The sequence below is a fragment of the Acanthopagrus latus genome, chromosome 16, assembly GCF_904848185.1.
Source record: "Acanthopagrus latus isolate v.2019 chromosome 16, fAcaLat1.1, whole genome shotgun sequence".
NCBI classification, from domain to species: domain Eukaryota; kingdom Metazoa; phylum Chordata; class Actinopteri; order Spariformes; family Sparidae; genus Acanthopagrus; species Acanthopagrus latus.
The window spans coordinates 7,812,536-7,830,533 of NC_051054.1; the positions used below are offsets into that span (position 1 = coordinate 7,812,536).

At 43.4% G+C, this 17,998-nt stretch overlaps 2 protein-coding genes and 1 long non-coding RNA gene across 8 annotated transcripts in view; 1 reads left to right on the forward strand and 2 right to left on the reverse strand.

Moving 5' to 3' along the window:
- mideasb (mitotic deacetylase associated SANT domain protein b) overlaps nt 1-4,248 on the forward strand; it is a 30,878-nt gene extending 26,630 nt beyond the window's left edge. For all 5 annotated transcript variants that reach the window (XM_037125242.1, XM_037125243.1, XM_037125245.1 and 2 more), the window contains one exon: nt 438-4,248. In XM_037125242.1, coding sequence (XP_036981137.1) covers nt 438-675 — 238 coding nt within the window. In that variant the 3' untranslated portion in view covers nt 676-4,248. The remainder of the gene's footprint in view (nt 1-437) is intronic.
- On the reverse strand, nt 1,883-5,647 carry LOC119034343. The gene is made up of 2 exons (XR_005079542.1): nt 4,484-5,647; nt 1,883-4,392 (listed from the first exon to the last, which is right to left on the reverse strand). It is a non-coding gene; the product is annotated as an uncharacterized LOC119034343 (long non-coding RNA).
- Nucleotides 5,648-11,207: 5,560 nt separating this feature from the next.
- Nucleotides 11,208-17,107, reverse strand: crip1 (cysteine-rich protein 1). 2 transcript variants are annotated; one of them, XM_037072710.1, is made up of 5 exons: nt 16,940-17,107; nt 12,681-12,775; nt 12,113-12,170; nt 11,587-11,646; nt 11,208-11,446 (listed from the first exon to the last, which is right to left on the reverse strand). In XM_037072710.1, exons 1-4 carry the CDS (start codon nt 16,977-16,979, stop codon nt 11,606-11,608), a joined length of 234 nt encoding a protein of 77 aa, XP_036928605.1. In that variant the 5' UTR covers nt 16,980-17,107; the 3' UTR covers nt 11,208-11,446; nt 11,587-11,605. The 2 variants fall into 2 exon arrangements, with proteins under 2 accessions (XP_036928605.1, XP_036928604.1); XM_037072709.1 differs by lacking the exon at nt 16,940-17,107 and adding an exon at nt 13,606-13,740.
- Nucleotides 17,108-17,998: the final 891 nt, after the last annotated feature.

A 17,998-nucleotide genomic window follows, 5' to 3' on the forward strand; every position in this document is an offset into this window, starting at 1 on the left:
ATACCGTTAAATGCTTCAGATGCAACAAGACTGATGCAAGAGTCACAATTTAACGCCGTGTCATTTTATGCTTGATGCAAAAGAAGCATGATGAGAGTTAAAGGGGAGATTGAACAGTGGCCATGATTAATTATTAATTTCCAACAGCGTTAAGATAATCCGATACATCACTGATGAACGCTTTTCATCCTTGATGTCGCTATTAATGAGATTTTTATTGTCTGATGTACACATATTGTTGTGCAGGGATCTCTCAAATGTGACAAAGATATTTAACAGAGGCTGAATATTCATAGTTAAATGACCCCAAGCATCATTTTCTGCAACACGATCTCTTTATACAAGTGTTGTATTGGTGCACATTGGAAAACATATGCTCCGATACTGTTGGATCTGCTAAATCTCTGTTAACAGTACGTTTTTCCTCTTCCCTTTAGGGTTTTCTACAAGGTTAAGAGCCGCAGCGCCCACATGAAGAGCCACGCGGAGCAGGAGAAGAAGGCGGCAGCGCTGCGCCTGAAGGAGGCCGAGGAACGAGCGGCGGCAAAAGCCGCAGCCGAGGCCGCCGCCCTGCTCGCTGCGCGGCAGCAGAACGGGACGCGGCAGATGGGTGGGGACAGCACCAACGACGACTCGTCCGACGGGGAGGACGACGACGACGAGGACTGGCAGTGAGAGGAGGGCGGCGCGCACTGACTGCACCGAGCGGCGTGGCTCGCTCGCTCTCTGGGATCGGAGGAGGAGAGTTGATTCAATCTAAAAAACACAAAACAAAAAGAGGAATCCCTCCTGTGAACTTTGTGCACATTTCGTGGAACAAGAAGACTTCCGTTGCTCGGCACATTCAGGGACAGATTTACTCCCGTGTATGTGTTTGTGAATGTGTGGACTGAGTGTGTGTGTGTGTGTGTTTGTGTGTGTGTGTGTGTGTGTGTGTGTGTGTGTGTGTGCGCTTTCCAGAACTCACCAACGGCCCTTTACTCTGCTTGAAAAGCTTTTCAAGAGTTACCTCTCATGGTCACAGGGCTCTGTCAAATCAAAGCCATGTCGCCTCTCTCGGCTCTGCCCCGCTCTCCACGCCAGGCCCCTCCTCAGCACTTCTCCCCGCGCCCTCTGTCAGAAGCAGACCTCCCTTTTTTTTGTTTTTTTCCTTTTTGTTTTCTCGCCCTCGATGAGCCACGGCACGTGCTCGCTCAAGCTGCGACGCGAACACTGAATTCGGACAGCTTGGGGGGAGCGCGGCGAGGTGAACGAACAGAGGGGATGTGCTGTTAGCTTCTCTGCCGATGGACGGACGGACGGGTGGCGTGTGCAAACTGTTGCCTGTTGTTTCGCCGCTCTTCTGCACTCAAGGCTGCCAAAAGCTTTTTCTCAGACGCATGTTGTGCACCAAATGGGTTCCTTCTCTCCCTCTCTCTGTGAGCGTTGTTCATTTGGGCTTTAGTTCTGTGAATCCCCTCCTTCAGCCCCCTCGTCACTTTTTTTTTTTTTTTTTTTAATAGTTCCCAGTGTGTTCCTCACTGTTGATGCCTTGGATGTTTTTTGATGCTTTTTACCTTGAAATGACAATCAATTTCACACTGTTGTTGTTTTGTTTTCCTTTCTTTTTATAAATATATATATACAGGTAAACGTTACTTTTTCTGCCTGTGTAGCTATATATGGTTATTGTTGATGTTTTTTGTGAATATTCTCGTTATTGGTTATTATTATTAATATTATTATTATTATTATTATTATATCCTGGTTTTGGCTGCAGTTTAATTGAGCGCTTTTTTCTGTACTTGTCCATAGCTTCTTCATTTTTTGTTTTTTTTTGTTTTTTTTTAATTTAAACACAAACAAAAATAGTGCTACTTGCTGCCTGTTGATAACTGTGAGATTTTTTTTTTTTTTTTAAATGTTTTTTTTTTTTCGGAAGCCAGAAATGAAGAAAAGGCAGAAACGTATGTGCAATAGAACAAGTTGACCCCCCTCCTGTTTACCAGAGCGTCGCAGCCCTCCCTCCCTCCCTCCTGACTGACTGACTGCTCTGGATGCCTCTCTGTCAACCCTGTAACTGATAGGAGGCACCGACTCTTGACTGTTGAAACCGCAGCTCTCTGTAGATACACATAACGAACCCGGGAAAGACAACAAACAGCACAAATTCTGGAAACGGATATCGGCGTTTTATGACGCGCCTGCCCCCCTGAAACTTTAGCCAAGAGTTCACTCTCGCTCCCTTAAACACAGTAAATAATTCCCTGATGCAGTCTGGGTTAAAGGCAACACTCTTTACTTTAGACCGAACTTTACCCAAAAGACTTTGAATGCTAACATGAGACATATTTCCTTTTTTTTTTTGTCTTTTGGAGCACACGCTCCTCTACGTAAGACATTCGAGAGCTTCCTCTTTTTTTTTGTCTTTTCCTCACACATAAACACGTTGGATAATTATTTCCTCTCGTCAATAAACAGGTCATTCCTCTCTGCAAAACCATACCTAAATCAAATTTAGCAGGTTTTTACATTACACTATCCTCGTTCTCCAGATAACAGTGCATAATTTGCTGATACAAACAGTTATTAAAGGAAGAGGAAGCGTACTTTACTGTAAACGAAACCCGACCCACATTTCTGCAGGTTCTCAACAGAAGAAATCCGCAGGTTGAAAATTAGACATTCATTTGCTGTTTCTTCTGTTTACTTGTTACGCCTCCCACAGATCTTTTTATTTATTTATTTTTTTGCCGGAAATAGATGACTCTCGTGCTCTAAGAGGAGCAGACGCGCTCTTTCCTGTGAACTGTACTTGACCCAGATTTTGAAAGGTTCGAACAGGAGCTTTCGAACGCCGACACGAGACTCCTCAGGAGGAGATCTGTTACGAATGCATAACATGTATCAGTAAATTATTAACTGCCAGTAAACAGGCCGTAAGCGTTCTTCTGTAAACCAGACTCAATTCTCAATTTTGCATGTTTTGTTTTTTGTTTTGTTTTTACAAGAGATTCTAAAATTCTCCGATCAGACTCATATTTCTTCACGTTAAACTTCCCTGTTTGTTGATATCCAGTGACTGTAAATGTGAAACTTGCTCTCAGATTCTCCCTTTGCCGGCATGCAGAAGCGTCTCAAACCATGTTCAGGTCGTCGTGACACACCGACTCGCTCAGCTGATACCGTCAGGATCTGGGTCAGCAGTAGATGAAGGGGGCAGGCAGAGCAACACAGCTCACATATGCATCGGGGGGAAAAAAACTGTTCAATAATGTGACGAAAAACTGTTCAAATATAGTCAATTTTGTACGCAGATAAAATTGAAGGTGGTTGTTTCACCCCCGACACGTGTATCTACCGTTGACTTGTTTCTGTTTACCTTGTTGCTGATAGCGGGCACTGATTTGGACTATGGAAACGGCGATGTTTTGATCCGTCTATCTCTACGTATCTCAATGTTAAGCCCTTTCGGCCCGGAGCCAGCTTCTGTTGCCACAGCAACAAATGGGTTAAAGGGTTATTTTCCTTTAAAGGACAAACCACAGTGGGGAGTTGGGGGAGCGGGCAGAAAACGGCTCCAGTTACCAGTTACTCCACAAGTTAATCCTGGGTCTATGCACAGACTGTGTGTGTGAGAGAGAGAGTGTGTGTGTGTGTGTGTGTGTGTGTGTGTGTGTGTGTGTGTGTGTGTGTGTGTGTGTGTGTGTGTGTGTGTGTGTGTGGAAATACTGTTAAAAGTGTGTGTGAGAGTGCTTTGAGGTCAAATGTTAAACTGTACCGCCAGTCAGTGAGAAAAAAAACAAACACGTTTTTTGCAGACTGTTCACATGTTTGGTATGTTAATTTATATTTTTATTTAGGCTTGTCTTGAGGTTCTCACGGAGGGTAAATTTATTGTCCACAGAAAAAAAAAGTGTTTTCAAGCTGTTTTAAAAAGAAAAAAGAATTAGCGATGAAATCGAGGCCACGACACACAAACACACAGCTGTAAAACTCTCCTCATTTCATCCAGTCGGTTAAGGGAAATTTTAAAGGGGACAAAAAAATGGTTTATTTAGCTAAAGATTAGAAGATATATATGAATGAAATTCTATGTTTGCATACTTTCTATGCTATTTTCATATGGGGTTCACACTAATGTTGAAAACGGAAAGGAATCTCAAGTGCTTTTTACTACAGTGTAACTTATTTGTTCAATTTGATTTTTACCACCTGTGTTTTTAGTAATGATTTATGAAGCACTGTATATTAAAGTTTTAAAATATTCATGAAGTTCTTCTGAGTGTGTCGGTTTGATTTCTCCCTCGTTAACGGTGATGGAGGCCACGTTGTTGTTGATGGTCCCATTTCAGAGGCGAGCGCACACACAAGGGGGCAGCATTGTTTCAGAAGTTAGATCCACCAGGTCGCCTGCAAAGAGCGGAGGAGGGCGCTGTTGTATCAGCAGCCGAGAGCTGAGCTGTGTGTGCATGTATTACAACATCACATTCAACTATTTTACCCAAAACTCAGCTCCTCTTGGTTTCTCGTACAGTGGATTAATGTATAAAAGGTGCGGCATCAACACACAAGTTTAAAATGTTTTTGATCCCTAAAGTCCAAGTTGATTTCCAACCTTAGCTTCATGCATCTGCAGCTGTTCGTGGGGGCGCAGGAGGATCCTGCAGAAAAGAAAAGCAAAGACAAGAATGATGCAGTTTGACATATGTATAAAAAAATAAAATAAAAACACATTGGGGGGGATTATTTAAAAACTTCACGAAATCAGTTCTCGTAGCTCAATAATCTCCCACTTTATATTAGGGTAAATACAGTATATTTATCAAGAGATGTTCATGTGAATTTGTGCCACAATCACGGGGAAAAGCAGCGTGCAACCTTTTTGAAGAATAATCCAGGGCATCATTACAAGAATACGCTCGACTGATAAATGACGGTAAAATGAAAAATGTACATGAACTAAATGTTATGATGGCAATAAAGAAAACAATCCAGATATAAAAAATCTTAGGGTTTATTTAGACCTGTCACCATATTTTGTACTCCCTGGTGTGTTTTTACACCCCTGAAGAAAAAAAAAAGCAGTGTTTATAGTGCGGAAAATGTCAAAACAAAACTGTCGCTTGTGTGTGTGTGAATATGACTGTGACGGCGTAGGATGGTTGAGAGATAACTGTAGGATCTGACAGTGGAGATAAAACGATGGGGAGGTTTGGTGGGGGGGGCTGCCAACTCCCACCAGCACCGGGCCGAGCAGCAGGGCAATCTGGGAAAGGCAAACAAGAACAGCATGCGGCTCAGTGTGTCCAAACTGTGGGAGGAGGAGGAGGAGGAGGAGGAGGAGGAGGAGGAAGACAAATTGTAGGGAAGGGAGGCAAAGAATCCTGAGTGTAACAACACAACTTTATCTAAGCATCTCGCAGCTGGAGAAAATTAAAGATCAGAGCTGTAAAGTCTTAGAGGATCGCGGTGGGAAACACTGAATCACGAATGTGCACGACAGCCCCTCCGCATCCATCTCTCAGTGTCATCTGAGTTTGAAGGATTGCTCTCAGCCTTTACATTTAAAACCACACTTTCTGAGAAGTTCCCTCCGACTTTGCCATAACTTATCATATTTGTGCTGGTATTGCGGAGCAACAGACCACAGCTTATTTATCACGGTCCTCGTACAATCAAGCTGTCTCCAGATCCCTCGAGGCTCAGTCGACGTGAGGTGAGAAACCCCTTGCGAAACGTGGCCAGGTGTGTCAGGGGGTGTGTGTAGGAGTAACGCAGACGGATGTTCTGAACGGGGGGATTTTTCCCTTTGTGCCCTGCCTCTCTTGGACATGTGCAGAAACACTCATCGCCTTCATCGCTATACTCAACCTCCGTATGATGCCGCACATGCCCGGCCGTCGCAGCTGAGCTCGACAGGAGGTGTGATACAAGGAGCCTGAGAGAAAGATCCTGCTACATCCTGGAGGAATCTGCCACAAATGGAGTCTTTAAAATGGCAGAAAATATTGAACAACGCTCCAACAGTCAAAACACTGACAGCCATTCATTCTGCTGCTAGGTGTCTCTATCAGAACATAAAAAAGGCCAGAAGAGAGTCGGATGAAGAGCCGGACCTCCTGGAGGAGTAAACACCCGGAGTAGCGTCAGATCTTGGTGTCTTGCTGTTTACGAACAGGAGGAGAGCTCTGCGATGACTTTTGTGGATTTATCTTCACTCCCGTGTATCAACCTGACTGCAGCAGCGATCCACGGGGGTGACCTCCATCGTGGGGTGTGTTGGGATACAAAAGCACCCGAAAGTGCCAACGGAAAATACATAAAATGGCTCCACACATCTCATCCGCCGTCATCCAAGTGTGCAGAAGCCCTGAGATCACAAATCAATGCGTGGCCAAGCTTTTGCTGTGAAGCTGCAGCAATGTCTCATGGACCATGAAACTTCACCCGACCTTCCATCGGCATGAGGGTTTTTTCCTTTCTTGTGAACTTATCTTTTAAGTCTTGGTCATTGAGATATCGAGTTAAGACTTTGCAGCCATGCTAGCTGCTTTCTGAAGCTGTATTAAACGCTAACATGGTCATTTTGATAAAGTAAAGTAAAGTTTTCACAGCAGCCTAAACCAACGCTGGTGTCCAAGATTTAATTGCTCTCTAATAGAGGGGACTCTTGTTACTGAGGCTAATTGGAGCAGATGAGTGTTTGCCAGACTCTTACCCTTTGGCTTGAACAGAGGGGGAAAAAAAAAAACATGATTGATGTTTTTCATACATCCAGGCCCAAGCTCGGAGGCCTGCCCGCCTCATTATCTACCCCAGGGCAGAGACTTCCTCCTGGGCTTGGAGTCGCTGATCAATCCCCTCTCTGTGTGTGTTTAGTTGGGGAGCTGGCTGCCAGACAGATGCTTATGGCAGGAGCTCCTCTTTTCTGCACACACACACATACAAACACACACACACACATACACACACTGGATCCTTATTAGCAATTACAACGCCAGAGGGCCTATTTATACACATCTGCAGAGACGGGGGCGCAGCAATGGAAAGAGACACATCCAGCAGCACTAATCAACTGCAGGCCAGTCCTTGTAAACGAGAGAGGGGAGGGAGGATGGAAGGAGGTGTGGGGAGAGGGGATTGATGGTTGGCGGTGGAAGGGGGGAAAAACGAAAGGAATCAAGGAGTGAAGGAGGAAAGGGGGACAGCAGGAGGGAGTGTCTGGGCCAGGCATGCATATTCAATTAGAGAAATGAAGACCAGATTCTGCTTAGTAACCACCGTGACACTCATCTTTCCAGCGCCTTGGCTGGTCATCTAAGTATGTTACGAGTGAAACTCTGCCGGAGCCTCTGGATTGATATGTTCAGCCAGACTCCAACAGGACGCTGGGGGATCCTCACAGGAGCCGGAGGCGCTCCCCGAGTTACCATTTCTCAAGACGAGGGGTCGACCAGGACAGGTTTCTGGATTTCACACACTGAATTTGGATGGATGGTGGAGTGTGTTAGAGCAGAGTCAAACACGAAGAGTTTGGTTTCAGATATTAACCTCTTTGTGAAATAAAAAATACTGTTACAGTGACTGATTCAAGAACTGGATCTTTAAAGGAATAGTTCAAGATTTCAGGGATAAATACTCGTTTCCTTTCTCAAGAAGATCTGTAGCATTCTAGAGTGTGTACGGTACATGCTAAGCTACCATCAGCTCCTGGTTAGCTTAGCTTAGCATGCAAAGCGGAAAACAGTTATCCTACATTAAACAGATGCTTTTGTCCAAAGCGACTTACAGATGTTTCCCCTGATTTCCAGTCTTTATGTTATTCTAAGCTTAGCATGAGATTATCTTGGTGTCTCCCTTAAAACAAATCTCTGTTTACTTTGAGGCGTCCTGTCATATGTCTATGATTAGAGTGAATTATAACATTGCAACATGTTAAATTTAAGTAATTTAATTAAAGTAGAGGAGAAAAGTTTCAGTTTTTGCTCTCTCCTATCCCACTTATTATCTTGTGACTGCCTATGTTAATACTGAGACCCCTTTAGACCCCCAGATTGGGAACCCAGATTAGACCCAGACTGGCAACCCAAGTTTTCAGAAGCATTAAAGAGTGATCACCTGTCTTTTGTGTAGTTTTGTCAAAGAATGACACAATAAGAATGTCTCAGTTCCAGCCCTTACTGATGCAGTAAGCATGGAAGTAATCATATAGATTAAACACCTCAACAACCTCGTAGGAAACCCTTACTATTAATGGAAAGCAGTGAGGGAAACGACATTGATGTATGTTAAATGGTTCTCGAGTCATTTTAATGATTGCCTTTTAAGAGAGTGAAAAGTAAATGGTTGGTTTCCTGTTCACGCGTTTTTCTGTCGCGCTCTGAAATCACATCAACAGGTTTTTTTCTTGGCGGTGGAAACTCAGCCACGTGTCCGCCGACCGGCGAACCTATATACTATTTTCACAAATAAACTTTAGTGTTCTAAGTGGTCTCCTTTAAAGAGATCAATCGTGTATGAGAGACAGATGTTGGCAGAGGCGTGTGTGCGCTCATCGGCCCATATTAAAAAATACTGGCAGGCCTGGCTTTACGACTCGGTTTGGTCTCACACATCTGATACAGTTTAAAGTCTTCACAGTTGTGCCCAAGGATACGAAGTGTTCTCTCTTTTTCATCAGGACTGTTGTGTACTTTTGATTTATTGTCTATTAGCCATAAAAGCAGGAAGTCCAGACACGCTGTGGTCATCTTCCTGCGAGAGCTCATACAGGGTTTACACATCCTCTTTTACTGGAGGAGAATACACACACTTATTTATAACTAACAGTAGAAACAAACTCTTGCTTCAATATATGTTAACTCTGACATGCAGATTTGAACCAGTATCTGTTCTGCCTTTAACGTCCCTGTGGTTTATTTCAGTGTGCATGGCCGTCTACCACATTATCTTTCTATATTTTACCACTAGGAGTCACCAAAGTCCTAAAAGTGTCAAACGCTTTAACAATCTTCAAAAGAAGGTCAAATTCTTCATACTTTATTGTAAATCTGGCTAAATTTTGTTAATATTAAGCCTGTTGCTACCTATGGCAGCAAAATGTACTTAAAGTACAAAATATAAGTAATCATTATGCAGAGTATCATTTATTATATAATTTGATGGAAATTACTTATAGATTAATGTACAAACCTTCTCAGTGATGCACTTGGTAAATAACCAGCCAATAACACTCCAACAATCATCAATAATTAACATTTATTTTACTGTTTCCAAACAATGACATGGTACTTAATTCTGCTGTATGAGTGTTTTTTTTCTCACAGCCACTCCTTAATCTCTTTAAATCGAGTGCCACGGCAAAGATAAGTCTCTAATTTGTAGATATGCATTTTTTAAAATGGTCTTTTATGCTGCCTCTTTTTCAATTAATCCATTCATGAAGCTGACTTGAGGAAGCTCAGCATGTTCTGCATGTATGCATGAGCTATAATAGATGTGAGCCACTTAATAAGCTCAGGAGTCTAATTTCTTACAGCGTCGTGACTGAGGGTCTCTGATTCCTGCTGACACAGCAGGTCTTCACTTCCCGCTCAGAAAAAAATAAAAAAAAAATAACTGGCAGCACTTCACTTTAAGTGCGGTGTAAGTCAACGTTAAGTGCTTTATGAATGTCCCCGCGTGATGCCTCCGTTGTAATCATGTCAGGAAATTACCCTCAGTTTAATACATTAGGCCTCAACGTGGAGCCAGAAGTGTAATCGGTGCATGTGCTTCTTTCAAACGTTGAACTGTGAGCTTGGCTAACGCTGCGGGCCTCACACGAACATCCGGCTCCCGCCACACAACGCTGAGCTGAGTGAGATGGAGGTATTTTTGCATTCTTGGAAACAAGGTGATTATTATCCAGGAGAAATGCAAACACACACCAACAGACCATTTTAAAACAGGAAAACACTGCGCGCCTCCACCTTTGATGCTGAGATGATTCAGACGGGGAGCCTGATCCTCCCTATGATTCTGATATTTTATTGAAGTACCGTTTTTTACCTTTGTATTTTAACTGAATTGAATCCAACAGTCACAAAAGGACAAATGGATGTAACAAAAAAAATCATAGTTACGACTGACAAGGTGCAGGGTGAAGCTAAGTCAGCCCCTCTCATGATTCGAAATTTAATAAATGCATGAACGGGCCACATTTGTGCTCCATTACTCGACATCCTCTGCATGTCTTCATCTGTTGCCTCGGTGTCTGAGGCTCTTTCCTGTGACACTGGGCGCCTTTGTTGCAGGGAGAAGGGTGACAGCCAGACGGACGGCCACGCCGGCCTGTCTGTTGGGTCCTTGTTTGTGTCTGTTGCCACAGCAACCGTCAGGCTGCGAATGGTCGAGGCATGGCGGAGGTGGTGGTGGTGACGGTGGTGGTGGTGGCTCCTGCGTGATTCATGGACAGTGAGGGTGGCCGTGCGGAGCGAATGTTTGGCAGAGTCCAAAAAAAAAAACCCCGAAGAGGAAGCATCTGGTGGATCTGCAAAGGCTCAGGCCGGGCCCTCAGCCACTCCGAGCCACCCACAATGTACCGACATGAGCAGGACTGATGTTTTAGCTGCTTTTCCACTGCAGGAGCCTTGCCTAAAGACTAGAAATGTCAGTGTATTTCCACTGCAGGGACCAGGACCTAAATTAAGTTTCTGGCGGTATTAGTTTACCTCTGAAAAAGTCCCTGCTCAGACAAGCGGGTACTTTCCAAAAAATGCAGGCCCTTTTGGGTGCGGCTTGTCGTTTATAACGCCAGAGCCTGTATGTTTTGATGTGCAGTGCCCTTAACCCCCTAATCCCAAACCCAAGCCCCCTAACCCTAACCCCAAACCTAACCCAGACCCACATTCCCAACCACACACTTAAAATGGGCATTCATTTTGATTTCAATCTTAAATTCAAGGCCATCATGTATGAGATGTTACACATCTTAAATAACAGGACATTTTCAACATTTGCAATTCCAGGAGGGAGGTTATGTAACAGGACTAAAAGCCTCAGGAAACTGACTATGCAGTGACAATGTTTTGTCAATTAGTGTCAGGCTTACTCTGCAGATCTTTTGGTGAAAATTGTTTGATTCTGATTGTCCACTCAGTTAAAATTGAGCTGTTTTCAATTAACAATACGTAGCTCAAACTAAAGAGTGTTTCATACAGAGACAACAAAAACATAGAATGACACAAATTTAACAAGTGTTTAATCAGAAATGTCCACCCTCAACCACAGGAATGAATCACCTTCAGACGACAGAGATCAAAAACAGAGGATAAAAACACACGCACACAAAATGTATCCGCTGAATCCGAACGCAGTTTGTTTGCTGGTTTTTATTGGGACTGGTGAGCCTGCTGGGCTTCTTCGATCTTGTTTCCAGACAACATTTTATTTTTTAAATTTTTTTTTACTGCTGGGCCTGAGCCTGAAGACGAAGCAGAGAAAAGGAAGGATTTGCTTAGAGTCAAAGTCATTGCTCACCTTGACAAAGAGCATGGAAATGTATGACACGAGCAAATGCATGCAAATGATTTGGTGGATGAATGACGAACAGGTGCTCCTTACCTTTCAAGTTACTAGTTGTCTAATTATATTTGTGGCTCTCAGTTCCACCACGTCCAAATCCTGCGAGGAAAAAAGGGAGAGGAAGCATTAAATCACTGGACCGACCGCAACATCGATGAAAACTGTGAAAAGATTTCATGGTTTCAACACAGACAGACTTTTACTTTGGAAATCTGAGAGTGAATATTCACTGCTTCCTTCACTAAAGATAAGAGATAAACCAAATGATGTAACACCCTGGTTTATTGAGCGTGTGACCCTGTCAGGTAAAAGTGTGTGCTGTGAAAGGACCTTTTACTGCCTCGACGCAATCAGATACAATACACAATTTTTTTTGCAAAGGGCGTTTCTGGCCCCGAGTTTGATAAACAAAGGTGAGTGAACCTTGGCTGTCATGGCTGCCAGGGCCAACCCTTGCAGTGTTTTTTATTAAAAGTTTTTTATATCAAAGTTTAGACATTAGGATTAGAGGTGTGAGACTCTCAGACTGAGCTTCAAGGAAATGATTCGGGGAGAACATTCTTACCTCCTGGTCCAAACATTGCAGCGTAGCAGGGCTTGTGACAGTACGGCTTGCCTTCATGCTGTAAGAGGCAGAATTGTGTCAGCATGGGTGTATTGCAAATATAAAAACATTTAAAAAACATCAAGGCATTTGCTCAAATATATTCCAATGAGACCAGTCTTTTGGAGGCAGTTTTTCTTATCTGTACATCAACCACACATCGATGTTTCATGCTGATGTTGGGTGATGCCGGAGGAGCTGCCGTAAAATGTTATTGATATGAGTCTAACTTGCCATCCCTGTCCCGCAGTGAGGGCGCTGAGTAGATACCTTAATCAGCGTGACATGCAGCCTCAGACTTGCATTGTAATGCCTTCCTCCAAAGTAAGAAGAGTCAGAAGTGTGTGCTATAAAACAGAATGCTTTTTTGTTGTTTTTATAACGCAAGTTGCTTAGAAAGAAAGCAATGTAAAATCAATAGGCTGTCAGATTTGATGAAGTGCAATCAAAACCGTAATCCTTTGCACACATTAAAGATTAGAGGGTACCGCTGTCTGTACTGTTGTGCTGTGTGTTCCAGGTGCCTCACCTCTGCATGTCCCCCTGCTGACAGCGTCTTTTTGCACTTCTCACACTTCAGACAGGGCCTGTGCCAGTCCTTTCCCAGCGACGTCACCTTCTCAGCTGCCAAACACACAAAAAGACAGAATTATTAACCCCCAGTGTTGAACTTCCACCACAATGAGAGCTACTGTAGTCTCCGGAGGCGGCGCAGGATATCACATGGGTCAGGTCTGCGGTCCGATGTAATTACTCTCAGACCACAGCATGAGCTCATAGTCCTGTGAATTTTTTTGGAGCGATATCGGTTTTAGAGCAACAGCATGGCGTCTTTTGTACACAGCTTTGAGAACACTGTTTGGGTGTGGCGGCCCGAGGGAAAACCAGGACAGACTGTGCCTGAGGAATCTGTCCTTCCCCTGCCTCATAAACTCTGATAAAGACCGTCTTTATCTGCAGGGCTGATCTACACAAACACCCATCAGGGGCACTGTAAAAAGAGGAGAGGGACTGAGCCCAGCCGACTTGAGTTCTGGACAGTTAATGGAGGAGATGGACAAGAGTTTGGACGGCTTCTGCCATCACGAGATCCTCGCTCCGATAATGCGTATGGTCAGGGAGGGCAAGCACAGGAAAATGCTGAATACTTATAAGGGTAATCAAGACCTGAGTCTGTTTCTGCCTCATGTTTGACAAAACCGAGGAAACGTAGAATAAAATGAACCTCTGCCAGATTTTCTGGACACATAAGAGGAAGTCGTTAGCTATTCTGGTTTCAGGTTAAGCCCCTGGCATCCGAAACATTCCCGCAATATTAGCATTTGACATAGTTTCCTGCCTAAAAATAACCTGATGTGGCATGAGATTATGCAACAGGCGGCGGAAAATGGAGAATGAGGTAGACCTCTCCGGCCAGCTTGGAATGAAGTCTGACCCGAAAATAATTACCTTACTTAACTTCAAATGTGCGCTTGCCTGTCTGACCAGTAACGGAGGGGAGTCTCTGAGTCCATCCTGATCAGCTGCGATGGCGCCCATGTATGTTGATTTACCCCTTCACTGTACACAGATCTGATAAGGCATACTTTTTGTGCGCGGGCTATTTATTTTACCTGATGATATGGCAAGAAATGGGGCGTGACAGGCTGCAGAATAATGCGATCTGCTCTCTGCATCAAACTCACGCTGTCTGGAGCATTGTGGGACGCCGTCCAAAGTACGCAAACAGACACGCAGACAGAACTGAACGGAAAAACACACCGCGAGGGAGGCTGTTCCAAGTATTCACTTCATTCCATCCCAAAAAAGATTCATGGAGAGGTTGTATAACACTTTGTCAAGATTAAAAAAAAAAATTTAAAAAAGAGGCAAGGAATGCAGTATGGAGGATTCAGAAATGGGTTAATGACCTTGAACACAGTTATACCCTTTTAGCGGCATGAACATTGGGGATTGCCCACAGTTACGAAACCCCAAGACCGACGATCGCCTGTTAGCACCCAATGCTCCAAAGGCTAGTTGCTCTGAAAATATGCCCTCACTGGAGTTTCTGACCTTGGTTTACATCTGCCAAAGTATTACAAGAATAGTTATTGGGAATACATTGTCTTTCTGGCCAAGAGTTGGGTGAAAAGATCGATACCCCTCTCTGTCCAATAAATATAAGGCTACAGCTAGCCGCATTAGCTCATTTTAACAAAAAGACTGGGCACAAGGGGAAACAGCTAGCTTGGCTCTCTCAAGGCACTCAAATTCTCCTTTCCAACTTGCTAAATTTTCACTTGGTGGAAAGCTGTCACTTCTAAAGGTAACAAAAGGCCTGTTAACCTCACTAATTAACATGTAATGTCTAATTTCTCGCAACACCTCAGCTTAATTGCTTCCAAGGCTTATTTGAATCAGTTTCGAGCAAAAGCAGTGTCATAAATTTCTTTGTCTTCTGCTCTTTTTTGGTAGCTGAAACTGGACCAAGTTTGCCTTGATCGTACAGTACGGCAGCAGTAGCCTGATTGTTTCCATCTGGGAGCTTCGAAACATTAAGATGGATGAGCAGCAAAGGAGAGAGTGGTGGGGGTGAGGAGCAGCGAGGTGTGATGTTGGAGATTACTCAGGCTGCAGAGCGAGTTTATGGTGGAGCGAGAAGGGGTTGGAGGGAAATTGATGCAGACGGTTTCAGGGCAGAGCATCTTCCCATATTTGACCTCAGAGAAAGACTCTTTTTCTGTCTTCTAGCATGGAAAATGAAAGCGATCGGCTGGCTTGTTCTGACCGAAACAAATTGGTCTGCTTGTTTTGGACCAGAAGCGGGAAAGTTTATCCACGAAGAGGAAGAAGGGGAAGCTCGGCTCGCGGGGCTGCACGGTCAATTCATCTGACTGACAGTCAAAAGACTTGGCTTTGCATTTCTGTGTTTGGCCTCGGCTCGTCTCTCCGGAGCAGATTCACTCCGTGTGCGCTACCGAGCTGCAGACAATGTGGTCAATGGATTAAGGCTAGAATAAAATGGAGCTGTCCCGTTCCTCACCGGATGCGGTGATTGCTCCCCGCTTTGATGGTATCCTCGCGAGACGGACCGACACGATCGCTCTGGAAGCGTGGAGCCGTATTTCACGACAGAAGGAACGCCATCGGGTCATTATTCATGCAGCTCATCCATCATTTTTCTGCGTGGAGCACAGATGCTAAACTCCACAGTAGCTTGATAACGAGGAAGTCTAAAGAGTGCAGTGACAGTTTGAAGCATTCATCTGAAAAACTGTACATGTATACTGTAGGCAGACATGAAAAATAAACAGCTAAGAGGGTGGACTGACGGCTAAAGTGCAAGTAAACAGTGATAATTCTCTAGTGATGGAGAGTAAGAACATTAAGTGAAGTAATTTACGAGGATACTTCCACTCTTCGTTTATTCCTACTTTGTTTTCTGAGTGAAAAACACCATACTTCACTGAGATGGGTGTTTTACATCAAAACTTGCGCTTCTAAACTTTCATGCATTTTGGATTACTAGTACTGGGATAACACAACCCCAAGGTACATGAAACAGTAAACTACATCATTTTAGATGTGATTAAATGTTAGCACATCAAAGTATTCCACGCTGGATGAGGCAAGTTCGATACGACTGCAGAAGCAGCAGCACCGCAAGAAATAAAAGTGCAAAAGTCTCACACTCACGTCTGTATGTACCGGTGCCTAAATTTGACTACAGTTTCAAAAGTGTGCGGTCAGTGTAAGCCACATGATGTGACTTACAGTGTCTACTGAAGCACAATACTTTTACTTGAGGATTTCCATTTTCCACTGCTTTCTTCTTTTGTTTCAGAGTAAAAGAAATATTACTCTGTGGACTCTGCTTCACTTATTTCACCGGGCTTAAGATGAACATCCAAAACATGTTTTAGATTAAATTACTACCCCTAAGTGCATAAATAAGTTCAACCAAGTACAACAAGAAAGTACTGCTTGCGTGATAATTAGTGCTGATCGAAGCCTTCAGACCATTAGCTTGAGTAAAAGTATCAGTTCCATAATAAAAACAGTATCCATAATAAGTACAAAGCCAAGTCAGGTCAACAGTATAAGTACCTACTCTGCAGAATAGTTTGTCTGTGTCTTGTTATTACATTTTTTGGACCACTACTCTCAATGCTGCAAAGTAATCAGATCCATTTACTCTCAAAGTATTTCAAATTCCTGCAACTTTCTGTATGTCACTGAGGGAAATGCTGCACTTTTTTACACCACACAGTGAGTTTTAGTTTCTTACATTGAACACTGTCATTTCACATTCAAATCATGAAGCCTATATTTTGCGTGTAATATCACGTACGTGCATTCTTTGTCGATTCATCACTGCAGCATGCAGTACTTGTTGCATGTTATTGCATCAGTGATGATCCCATAATAAAACAGACGGAGCCAGTCTGCATGAAGTAAACTTTAACTTTTCCTACTTTGAATGCAAGTTTTCTCCACGTGTGTATCTTTACACGGTGGTACTGAGACTTCATGCAAGTAAATGATCTGGAAACTTCTTCCAACGCTTTAATAATCTTTCCAATAAATAAATAAATAAATAAAAATACCAGTAAACATGTTATTTAGTAGCCGAATCGCGTGTTATATAGATTAAAATCGTCTGCTTGCGTCATGTGCGTGCAGTTTATCAGCCTGTTGCTTCAACTCAGTTTCCTGTTTCCTCATTTGTGCAGGAAAAAAAAAAACGCTAGTTTACACTGAGCAGGAAATGCATGGACTCAGAAACGAAAAAATCTAAAATCTTACCGAAGTAAACTTCCTTCTGGCAATTCGGGCACTTCGGCATCTTTGCTGCAGCTGTGTGTGTTGTTGGTGTGTGTAGAGAGGTATCCTGTGGATGAAGTGTGACTGCAGCTCTTCTCACCGGCCCACCTGTTAGCTCTGACTGACCACGCCTCGCTGTGAAGGGCAGATGTGCGCTCCCTCCTGTATTTATAGCACCGAGGAAATAGTGCAACTGAAACTTTTCTGTTTTTTTTTTCTTCCTCTTCTCTCTAACAGTGGGAGAGGCTTGAACAGAGAACACATCACGCTGGGCTCTGACATGGAGGACTGGTAGGCTTAGGACTCAGTTATGAGGAGCTACTTGTATTTATTTTGAAGGTCTATGTGGTTTGAAAAGCCTCCCTCCTCTCAAAAATGTGTTGTAAATGGTTTCTCTGGACCATTCACATTTATGAATGCCACTCGAATCTGAAAATGGGTTTTGTTTTTTAATTATTTGGATTTTTATTTTGGCTGGTTTCACAATCATGTGCTTTTGAGGGAAAGTTTCTCACTTTAAATCTAAGTTTGAAAGCCAGTTTTGGTCCAACAGGCAAATTACACGGGCGTGATGGAGACTATTAACGGGGACCTATAATGCTAATTTTCCAGTTCATGATTTTATTTGGGTTACTACTAGAAAATGTTTACATGCTTTAACGCTCAAAAAAATACTGTCTGCTATTCCCCTTCTGTCTGAAACGCTCCTGTCTCTTTAAGAGCACCCTGTGCTGAAATGCAGTCTCCTCTGATTGGTCAGCTCACACACGCCAGAGCAAGCTAACAACAAGAAAACAAAAAAAAATCTCTTATGTGCAAGGCTAGTCGTGAAGCATGAAAACCCAGTGTGATGTCACAAAGTCACAGAATTAAAGTCGAGACCGCTGGCGAGGCGTTTCAATCGTGTAATTGTTAATCGTGTTTTCTGCGCCAGAGAGGAGCTTCTGCTGTAGTATAGAATATAGAAAAAACAAACAAAAACCACAAGAGGTTTCCTGTGAAAACCAAACCATATCTGACAAATTATTATGCAAACCAAAG

Excerpts from the sequence above, each read along its gene's own strand:
- crip1 (XM_037072709.1), bottom strand. The coding sequence starts at position 13,690 with ATGGGCGCCATCGCAGCTGATCAGGATGGACTCAGAGACTCCCCTCCG. Across the intron at positions 12,776-13,605 it reads AAGCGCACATTTGAAGTTAA|CTGAGAAGGTGACGTCGCTG; the intron begins GTAAGGTAATTA and ends TGTGTTTGGCAG. Across the intron at positions 11,647-12,112 it reads TGCAATGTTTGGACCAGGAG|GATTTGGACGTGGTGGAACT; the intron begins GTAAGAATGTTC and ends TTTTCCTCGCAG.